Here is an 11,889-nt window from a genome sequence, read left to right as displayed (position 1 = left end):
TAGACATCGATCGATTATTATTATTATTATGTTACATTGGTCCATTCATGAAAAAAGTATTTTTTGGCCAATTTCAAATTTTATTTCATTTTTTTTTGTTAAATAAAATGCAAATAACTATTGAATCATCATCAATTTCGGTGCATGGCCATTGTTTTGACCAACGTACAGTTGTATAAATAATGTGGAAAAAAAGTAGAAAAAAAAATTTGAAATTTTCATTCAATTTCAATATCGGTCGGTTATTATATATTATTGTTATTGTTATATTATGATGATGAAAATGAAATTGATCCAAACGATTATTGAATGAAAAGAAAAATTCATTCATTCATTAATCAGATAGAGTTATGTCTCATCAGTATAAATTGACAAATAATTAAAAATTGTTATTACTACTGTCAAAGTATTCGACCATGAATCTAAATTATCATAAAAATGGATTTGGTCAAAAACAACACTGTCCATCATTATTATTATTAACATCATTAATTCGATCAATATGGCTGTTTATTACAATGATTTCAATCGTATCCGGTAAACGTCGTTTGAATATAAATACATTTAATAATGCCGATGATAATCATGGTTCATCAACATTCGATACGAATAAATCAACAATTTTCATTGCAAATGAAAATCATCCTTATAAATCAGATTTTCCAATGTATAAAGATAATTTTTTCTTTAAACGGCAAATCATTGTTTTGTTAATACCGCCCAATTATGGTATGTTAACCATTCATTGATCATTTCATATTATTTCACACTTATCATTCTCTGGGAGATTTTTTTATTTTTACAGTTCAACCAGCTACAACTATATTGCCTGAACTCGAACCTGATCCAGAACCAGAACCAGAGCCAGAACCAGAACCAGAACCAGAACCAGGTGAAGAAGAACTACCTGGCGGTGGTGATGAACAACCACCATCTGAAGGTGGTGAACTAGAAATACCACCAGAAGGACCGGAAACACTGCCCGAAGGTGAAAATGGTGGTGAACAACAACCACCACAAATAGGTGGAGAAATGACACCATCGTCATTAAATCCGGATGGTATTTATTATCCAATCGGTCCACCAAATGAACAACCAATGGGACCGGGAAATGGTGGTTTATCAGATGAAAATATATCATTAAGAAGTCATGGTAATCAAAATTTTTTTACAACAAATAACAAACATTCAACAACCACAAGGAATCGTTTTCATCATCATCATCATCGAAATCGTTATGGTAGTAGTAGTAGTAGTAAAATCGTTAATCGTAATCATCATACAAATCAAAATCGTAATCGACAAACAAATCGATACCGAAATCGTCATACAATCATTCATTATAATAATAATGGAAAGAATCAAAATTTTTATCGAAAACCATCGAAACAACGACAACGGCAACAACCACAACAGCATCATAAATCGTATAAAAATCCATTGGTACAAAAACGGCGACGAAAACCAGCTATAACTACAATTGAAAGTTTTGCAGGTTAAAATGAGAAAAAAAAATTTTAATTTCAATTTAAAAATAAAAAATTAAATCAAATTCAAGAAAAAAAAATTGAAAAAAAATCAATCGCTTCAATTGATGAATGAATTAAATTCAAACGAAGAGAGAAAATAAAAAAAAAAGAAAATTAACTAAATTCATTACGATCATTATCGTCGTCATCGTCATCGTCATCATCATCATCAACAATGACTACGACATTATTTTCTAGATCTGAAGATTCATGTCCAACGATTGGTGCACGTAAACGGCCAGCATTATGATCGGCAGCCATTGCTGCGGCCAATTCTGGTTGTTCAAAACAAGAACGTCGTTTTGATAATTGATTATGATGATGTTTAATAGATAATGATGATGCAGATGTGGACGGTGGTGGTGGTGATGTAGTTGATAATATTGTTGTTTCAATATTATTATTTCCACTACTACCACTATTTGATTCTTTTTCAATACCGTTATCATTTTGATTCAAATTCGTTATAGTTGCTGATGTCGTTGTAGTTGTTGGTGTTGTTGTTTGAAATTGAAATTGTTTACTTTGTGTTTCACGAAATTTATCCAAATTTTTCTGCACCAACATTGTTATTGGATCACGACATTGATTCAATACTTTGGCTGCATTTTTAAAATCAGCTGTACGCATATTCAGTCCACATATATCGATAATTTGATCACCGACACGAATACCGGCTTGCGCAGCCAAACTACCATCGGTTACGGCTTCAACGAAAACACCTTTTTGATCATTCAATGTTCGCAATATACGTATGCCTAATGTAGCCGAACTACGATCAATAGTGATCAGACGATAATCATCCGGTTGTGCTTTAGTTGGATCCAATATTGGTGAACCAGGTGAACCATCTTTTGAACATTTGATCCATTTTACTTCAATCTGTGGTCCATTACTACCAGTGTTTGATACATATGAATTACGATCACCAATTAATCCAAGTGGATGATGATGATGATGATTAGGATTAACAATTTGTGGTGTATTATTGCTATTAACCATCATTATTGGTCCATTAAATGTTGTTGGTGTTGTCGTTATACCGAAAACATTTTTTTGATTATTATTTGTTTTTGTTATCGGTGGTATTGAAATCGAATTTGAAGTTGATGATGATGATGATGATGATGGTATACGTAATCTTTGTGAACGTGAAATTGTCGATACAAATGATGTGTAATGTTGATTATCATCATAATATTGTTGTTGTTGTTGAACACCACCAATAATTGGATGTGAAGCTTGTGATGATGTAGTTTTAGCATTATTATTAGCGATAGTAGATCCATAAATATTTTCCGATAATGAATATTGATGATGACCGGTAGCAGAAGCGGCTGCAGCAGAAGCAGCCGCAGCAGAAATGGAAGCAGATGCACTATGTGTACTTGATATACTTGCACGCGATGAAAGGGCATTGGAATCAAAAATGGTGGAAAAATTTGAGCTAAAAATAATGATATAAATCAATTATTTTGTTTTAAATAATAAATATATAAACTTACCTCTCTTTATATGGACGGCTATTATTGGAAATTTGACCAGATTTACTACAAATACCTGGTTTTGAACTTGTTATAGATGATGATGAACATGATGCTAATTCATTATCCCAATTCATCATCATCATCATCATATTTTCATGATCATTATTCTTATTAATATTACCATTATCATTATTGTTATTATTTGATGATGCCGATGGCAACATAATTGAATCTATTGTCGGTAATACAGCCGATTTAATAGTTGTCGATGATAGATTCATTGAATGTCTCATATGTTTTTGCTGTGGCAGTATTATTTGTGATTTATTTGTTGTCGATGATGATGATCCTGATGAACTATTATTATTCATCGATATTATTGATGGCTGTGTTCGTTGAACACCTGAGATGGATCCACCAGCATAATGAAGATGTTGTGATTGTTGTAAATGTGGAATACCAATATTTGTTAATGCTGATTGTAAATTATTATAATAATTATTACTATTATTAGTAGAAGCTGTAATTGGCATCGAATTACGAATTAGCAAATTATTATTAGCAACATCAATATTGTTGTTGTTATTGTTAACACCACCACCACCAATAAGTGTAGCATATAGATTGTCGGTTGTCAATTTTGTAGCTGTCGCCGTTGCCGCAGCTGCTGCTGCTGTTGTCGTATTTGTTGTTGTTATTGCAATTGTTGGACGAAAACTAATTTGACCATATATATCATATAGATCTGTAGTATTGATTCTATGATTATGATTACTAGGTAAATATCCGGTCATAAATAATGAATTTGAACGATTCGTATTTGATGATGTTGATGTAATAGTTCCAGCTGTTGTCGGTTGTTGTTGATAATTATGATTGTGATGATGTTGCTGTTGTTGTTGTTGTTGACGCATTTCATAATGTTTTAAAAGTTTTTCATCTTGTGCTGATACAACAGAATAATCAACTAATGATGATGATACTGCTGCTGCTGATGATGACGATGATGATGCTGGTGGTGGTGGTGGTGGTGGATTGGTTGAATAATGGGATCCATATAAATCATTTGTTTGTGCTTGTTGTTGTTGTTGTTGTGCTATATTTTTATTTTTCAACAACAAATCTTTACCAACAACAACAATACCAGATGATGAACTATCGATTGTTTTATTATTAGTACCATAAATTGTTGATGAATACATTGAATATGGTGAACGTTGATGAATTTGTTTTAAATAACCACCATTTGTTGTTGTCGCTGTTGATGATGAGGAATGATTATGTTGATGTTGATGTTGTTGTTGTTGTTGTTGATTATCATTCATATGATAATAATAATTATTCGTATCGTTATTATTAGCAGGTGGATCAATTAGATATCTAATTTGTTCATTATTCATAGTTTTTAAGCTGAAATAAAGTGTTAAAAACAAAATTAGTGAAATTTTTTTTTTCGGTTAAAATAAACAAATAACCTGTACCTATTGTATGTTAAACTTCGTTGTAATGTTGATGAAGATGTCAATTTTGATGTAGCAGTAGCGGAAGCAGAAGAAACAGTTGTTGGTTGTTGTTCTAAATAAATATATTGCTGTTGTGATTGAGGCTGTTGTTGTTGTTGTTGTTGTTGAAATAAAACATGTTGCTGCGATGGTAATGAACGATGATAATGTTGTTGTTGTGTTTGCTGTTGTCCATAATTGATCAATGCTGCTATATGATCATAATTTATCTGTGATGATCGTGTTTTCAATGGATTCATCGTTGTCGGCAAAATGGTTGATCGTTGATTGCCAGAATTTGTTGTCGTTGTACCATATGGATTTTCATAATTTATCATAGATTGTGAATGTTCACGATGACGTGGTGATTGTCGTAATGTAACAGCTGATAATTGTGATGCAGCATTGATAACTACCGATTGTTGTTGGATCGATGTTGTTGTTGTTGCTGGTGGTGTTGCCGATGATGATACAATAGTGGATTGATCCATATTTTTATTAGATTGTTGTTGTTGTTGTTCTGATTGTGAATGTGATTTTGATTTCATCATCAAATCAGCTGTAGGAAATATATCGAGAAAAATACCCAATGATTTTCTTTGATGTTTACGACGATTTATTGTCGTTGCATAGCTATTAATATTATCCATATTGGCTAATGGTGTACGTAAATGTTTCATATTTCCAATCATCATTTCTGTTTTATTTGTTTGTGGCTGTTGTTTGGATGTGGCTGATGATGAATTTTTTTGCGATTCATTTAATCCATGATTCTTATAAAATGATGGCAACATTGATGATAGAAATTGATGTGGTCTATAACGTGGCCATGTATCACCGGTGCCAGAATTATTCGAATCAGTTAATTGATTTTTTATGGCAGCAGTTAATTCTTTAGCTGCACCTGTTAATTGTGCACATGCTGTTAATGTTGAATTTCTTTGTTTAATGGATTTTTTATTAGATCGACTTGAACGACGTATAATGCCTGTAATTGTGTTTGATGATGGATGCTGGAGTGTTGTTGTTGGTGAATGTTGTTGTTTCTGTTGTGATGATATACATTGGACATTGTTATGATTATCATTCATAAATGACGATGGAGCACCAGTGACAGTAGTAGTTAATCCATCATTATTTCCACCAACACCAATCATTCCATAATATGAAGAAGTAGAATCTTCAATCTGATATTGTTCCAACATTTGATCTAATCTAGCAATAGTTTTTACTTCAGATTCATTTTCAACATCACTATTTGGTTCATCTTCATCAGCATCATTATCTTCATCAACGGTTGCACGTGGTTCATCATCAATTTCAGATTCATCATCCACAGAATCAATTATGGCTAATGATGATTGTTTCTCTGGTTCTGCTTGTTGTAATAAATTTGTAGGTTTTGTATATTCATTTACTTTCGCTATATAATTATGTTGTTTATCCAATTCAGTCGTTGGATGCAATTGTTGTTGTTGTTGTTGTTGATTTTGTAATAATGAACCAGGTGATGACATGATCGATTGACAACGATATAATTGAACTTTAATCGTATTCGAATCTGAATCCAATGATTTTGCAGATTTGCACATAAATTGAAATAGATGGCCGGACAATATTTTATTCAATGATGTGCCATTTATCGATACAATACGATCATTATGATTCAATACATTATTGTTATTTTTATGCTCTGAAATCGATTGTTGTTTATTATGATGGGTTAAATGATTAACAATTAATACTAGATCGCCAGCAAAACCAAACATACGACGAATTGCAATTGTAGAATCTGTATCTATTGATTGATTTAAATAATCATTATTATTATTATTCATTAAAATTGGCAATGATACTGTCTGCATTGAACATTTATTATTTGATTGCTGCTGCTGAACTATTGTTCGTGGACGATTGTTATTCAGATAACGATGATGATGAGGTGGTTGTTGTTGTTGTTGTTGTTGATTCATAGCAGCTTGAGCAATAGCAGCCTGAGCATCATCAACATCGATAGCGGAATCTTGACTAGTACAAGTGATGCTAGGTTTATTTGTCTGTTGCTGTGATTGTTGTGGTTGCTTCTGTTGTTGTTTTTCATTTAAATTCAATTGATTAATTGCCGTTTTATTTGCTTTCATTGCTGAATCAAATTTTTCTTTTAATAATTCCACTTCTTTAGTTGTTTCATTTTTTTGTCGTCTACTTTCATATAATTCACGTAAAGCATCGGCTAGATCACTAATTTTACGATCACGTTCACGACGTAATTTATCACAAAGTGCACGTACACTTTCACGTTCCAATACGATTTTATCGCGTTCATTTATGGCACAATCACGTCTTGTTTTCCATGAATCAATCTCTTGTAAGGCACGTTGTAATTCTAGCTGCAATGTTTTGACCTGTTCACGAAGTGATTCCGTTTCAGAAATACCACCAACAGTAGTAGTATTGACTAGATTTACCACTGGTGATGCTAATGAATTATTCGATGAATTATTATTATCAATTATTGATGTTGTTTTTGGTGTTGAATGAATTAATGGCTGATGATGATTCTGCTGTTGCTGCTGTTGAGATGTTCCAAATGTTGATACTGATGATGTACTAGATGATGTTGTCATCGTCATCATTGGCTGTTGATTATTGATAATTTGTTGTTGCTGTGGTGGATTTGCTGCTGTTGTTTTATTTACATTAGTCATCAATGATAAGTTCTTAATTGTTGCCATTGTTGGTGATTGTTGTCGAAGATTCATTTGAACAATATTACCAATTAGACTACTATTACTACTACTGCTTAAATTGTTATTGTTATTGATAATTATTGGCGATGTATGGATACCATCGACAGTGAAATCTTGTTGCTGTTGTAGCGATTGCTGTGAATCTTGTTGTGCAAATGGCAATAGTGAATAAAGATTAAATGAAGTCTGTGAATGATGTGATGTCATTGATGATTCACCATATTTTTCACGTAAATCAGAAAATGTTTTCAATGCTCGATCACGATCAAGTAAAGCGGATGCCAATTCACGTCTTAGTGTTTCCATTTCTTCCATCGTAATTTTGTATTCTTTATCAATTGTTTCATTACGTTTTTGTATATCCTGTAGATCTTCTTGTAATTTTTCAATTTCTTTATGAACAGAATCCCGTTCAGACATTATAAGATTATATTCACGAATAGCAATATTACGTTCTTCATACATTTGTTGCCGTTCACGATTAGCTTTATTACGTCCATTCATTGCATTATGGCATTCTTTATTTGCTTCATCGCGTTGTTTTTTCACCTTTGTTAGCTGATCATTTAGTTCCTGTATATCACGCAGTGCTTTCTCATATTTTGCTGTTAATGAATGTAATTCATCTTGCATCGTTTCACGAGCATTCATTGCTTGATTCAATTGTTGAAGAATTTCATTATTACGTTTACGATGTTGACGATTTTCAGCTTCGGTCATTGATAATTTAGTTACAACTTCAACATGAAAACTATCCAATTCGGCATATCTAATGTAAGAAAAAAAAAATTCCAATTATGTTTTTCTTCATAATCAATCATAGTAATATTTACCGTTTAATTAATGATTCATATTCATTACGTGGTTCAACATATGATGATAATGATGATGATGTGGAAGTGGTCGATTTACCACATGATCTATAAAGATTACCATATGAATTTGATGTATTTGGCATTGCAGCTGATGATGGTGGCGATGTAATGGCCGATAAACGATTCAACAATGCCGATGATGATGATTGTGCATTATTATTATGCTGTTGTTGTTGAATAGCAATAACTGCTGTTGCTGCTCCAGATGTACCATTATTACCATTTTCATTTGGATTATTCATTAAATGATATGGATTTGATGTTAGAATATTACTACTGCCACTATAATCACAATCATCAATAATGAAATTTGATGATGATGATGATGATGATGGCTGAGTTGTTGATGCCATTGACAAATTGATCATTTGTTGTCGATTATGATTATTTGATTGTTGTGAAAATAATGATGCTGTAATCGGTGAACGATTGGTCATTAAAACATCGTTATTATTATTATTATTAGAAGACATTGATCGTAATAATGGTATAGACGATGATTTTGATTGTTGTTGTTGCTGTTGTGATTGCCATAACAATTGTTCATTATTATTGATTAAATTTGAAGATAAAACATTTATAATTGAATTTTTGGAATGATTCGTATAGTGTTCATTATTAGTTTCATCCAATTCTTCTTGGATTGAATGAGAATGGGGTGAAAGTTGTTTCTGTTGTTGTTGTTGTTGTTGATATAATGGATATTCAATATTTGACATTGTTGTTGATATTGTATTTGATGAAACTGGAATTGATGACAACGACGTTACTATTGTAGTCGTTGATATTATAGGCGATGATGTTGCCGTTGTTGTTGTTGTTGATGATGATAATGGAATCATAATTGATTTATTAATTATTGTATTAGATGATGATCTATTCTCATTATCATCATCATTGATTTTTGATTCTTTATTATTGTCCACCATCATCATCATTGTCGATGATGATGATGATGATGATGAATCGATATTTACAATGTTTATATCATTACCATCGATAGCAACAATTTCATCATTGAATATTAAATTCTCAGCAGAACTATTTGATGATGATGATGATGATGACGATGATGATGAAGTTGGAGCCGTTATTGATGTCGACGATGATGTCGATGATTCGGTTAATGATGTAGACATAATTTTAAATTTTCATTATCATTTTGAATCACAGGTCCATTATATATATGATGATGATCTGTAAATGGAAAAAAACTATTAGAATCATCAAAAACAAAATTAAAAAAAAAAAATTTCAACTGTTGTAATCATCATCATCAATGTTGTATGTGTCAATCATTTACCCATTCAACAACAACAACAACAACCACACCTACCATATACGAATTTGGTTAAGAAGAATTCATATGAAGAATAATAATAATAATGAAAAATTGAGCCAAAAATAATAATAAAGTCAAAAAGGAAAAAAAAACTAATATTAAAAATAGAATCCATTCAAACGATTATTCTGATAGCGGTGGTTTTGGTTTTGGTGGTGGTGGTAGTTGTAGCGTGTGTGTGTTGCCAAAATAAATTTCAATAACCGATGACGATGTGTGTGTGTGTGTGATATTGTACACATTATCATTATCAATAGAAATGGATTCGAAAAAGAAAACAATAACAACAACAATAACAACAACAACAAAAAAAAATATTGATGACGATTGATAATTAATCATCACCATTAGTGATTATCATAGGGAAAAAAACGAGAACAACAACAACAACAACGAAAAAAAAACAGGCCATAATTCAAGGTAAACAAATAATGATAATAAAGGTAGTTTATTATTATAGTTCTTTAAATCAAAATAAAAATATAAATATGGAACCAGTGTGTTTAAAACTTACATTTTGAAATGCATAAAAAAAATGGAAATTAAAAACAGATTGATTGATTAATTAATCGATGCAAAATTGATTTTTTTATGATGTTGAATAATAATTTATATATATATACAAATGAATTCGATGACGACGTCAATCTAATTCAATTCCCACATTCATACTACTATACTACGAGAAGATAATCATCAACTATACAATGATGATCAAACCACGACATCCACGAAAAAAAAACAAAAACGATTGGAAATCAATCCAAACTAAAATCGTGGCTCGTTTGGCTAGTTTTTTTTTTTGTTGTTTTGTTTCAATCACTCAACGAAAAAAAAACATACATATGTGTGTATAGCGAGCAAAGTGAGTTTCTTTCGTCAAACTACCGAAAGAGAGAGAGAGAGAAAGGTGTCTTTTTTTTTTTGATTTTCACTTCGTTGATGGCAAGTGCTTTGCTTTTGCTTGAAATGAGGTAGTATCGTAATCGTCGTTGTAGCCACCAACAATCATACCACATCAATCTTGAGAAGATCAAACGAAGCAAAACACAGACACACACAGAAATACCAGACACACCACAGTAACCATATGGCCTACCTTGATTGATGGTAGTGGTGGGTGTATTATATTATCTTATGGTTAAAATAAAAAGTTTCACATCCAAAATGATTTGATTCATTTATTGATTATAATAATTGTCAAATTAAATACAAAAAATTTACAATTATTATCGACATGATTAATTTCAAATTGAAATTAACCATAAAAAAAATGATAACAATGACAACTAAAAATCATGGATACAACTTACCTATCGATTGGATTTGATTTGATGTGGTTGCATTAATTTGTGTGTGTGTGTGTTTTTGTTTTGTTCAAACATGTTATCATATTAATTGAACACGTGTTAGAAGTGTGTGTGTATGTGTATGATGTATAGCCACGTGTATGTATGTTTCAAATGGAACCAAAATGGAACAAAAAAGTGAAGGAAATAATTCAAACTTAATCACATAGATGATATATATACACACTTAAAAATGGAAACAAAAAATTGAGCTCTACAAGTGTGCGATCCGAATGAAAAAAAAACCACACACACACACACATACACAATACCAACTCCGAGACAGCCATCTATTGGTGAACAATCAAAATTACAAATTTTATTTTCATTTTTTTTTCAATTAAAATTTTCAATCCCAAAACATAATGATAATAAGAATGTTGAATACAAGTCATCATCAATTATATGTACCGGGAATCAAAAATTACATAATTACAGCGTTTACAAAGTTGTGTAAAAGAAATATATAATTTTATTTTGTTTTTATGTATTCATATGGTGAACGTGTGGAAAAAAAATTTGTCAATTTTGACGATTAATCTTTGAAATAAATTTATATATTTATTATTATTATTATTTAGCTTATCAGATAATTTCCGGCTTAAAATATTCAGGATATTCTTCTATTGAACAATGGTTTACATCGATCAAGGTGCTCAATATGGCTGCCATGATAATTCTTTATCAATCTTGTTGAAATTGAACAAATTTCTAATTTTATCATTGCCCAAATTATCATCGATTGTTCCGTAAATTTTTTTAGAGATTCGATTATTGTTCTCAATGACCTAGTATCAATCTGCTGATCATTATTAAACCAATTAATTAATATAATACATATTATTAAATACAATCATCCTTACGTTGTCTTGTTTTCTCAAATTTGATTATATGATTATCATGTCGTATTTGAGTTGTCTTGTTTTCTCAAATTTGATTATATGTTCATCATGTCGTATTGATTTTTGTTGATTGATCAACACAAATTTTGAATATAAAAAAAACAATTTAAAAAATTCAAAAATTCAAATGACTTAGAGATGTTGACACGACGA

At 31.0% G+C, this 11,889-nt stretch overlaps 2 protein-coding genes across 4 annotated transcripts; one reads left to right on the top strand and one right to left on the bottom strand.

The window, feature by feature from the left end:
- The first annotated feature begins 416 nt into the window (after positions 1–416).
- LOC124499898 (uncharacterized) lies at positions 417–1,500 on the top strand. Its single transcript, XM_075731425.1, has 4 exons — positions 417–729; positions 806–916; positions 965–1,190; positions 1,281–1,500. The coding sequence occupies exons 1-4, from the start codon at positions 417–419 to the stop codon at positions 1,498–1,500; spliced, it is 870 nt and encodes a 289-aa protein (XP_075587540.1).
- On the bottom strand, positions 1,481–11,034 carry LOC124499351 (uncharacterized). 3 transcript variants are annotated; one of them, XM_075731018.1, is made up of 5 exons: positions 10,799–11,034; positions 8,102–9,340; positions 4,498–8,037; positions 3,035–4,426; positions 1,481–2,976 (listed from the first exon to the last, which is right to left on the bottom strand). In XM_075731018.1, the coding sequence occupies exons 2-5, from the start codon at positions 9,280–9,282 to the stop codon at positions 1,644–1,646; spliced, it is 7,446 nt and encodes a 2,481-aa protein (XP_075587133.1). In that variant the 5' UTR covers positions 9,283–9,340; positions 10,799–11,034; the 3' UTR covers positions 1,481–1,643. The 3 variants fall into 3 exon arrangements, with proteins under 3 accessions (XP_075587133.1, XP_075587134.1, XP_075587135.1); XM_075731019.1 differs by lacking the exon at positions 10,799–11,034 and adding an exon at positions 10,000–10,465; XM_075731020.1 differs by lacking the exon at positions 10,799–11,034 and adding an exon at positions 9,480–9,557.
- Positions 11,035–11,889: the final 855 nt, after the last annotated feature.

This window comes from Dermatophagoides farinae, chromosome 5, assembly GCF_024713945.1.
Source record: "Dermatophagoides farinae isolate YC_2012a chromosome 5, ASM2471394v1, whole genome shotgun sequence".
NCBI lineage: Eukaryota > Metazoa > Arthropoda > Arachnida > Sarcoptiformes > Pyroglyphidae > Dermatophagoides > Dermatophagoides farinae.
Note: the sequence above shows the minus strand (reverse complement) of the source record. Positions and strands in the feature narration are given on the sequence as shown.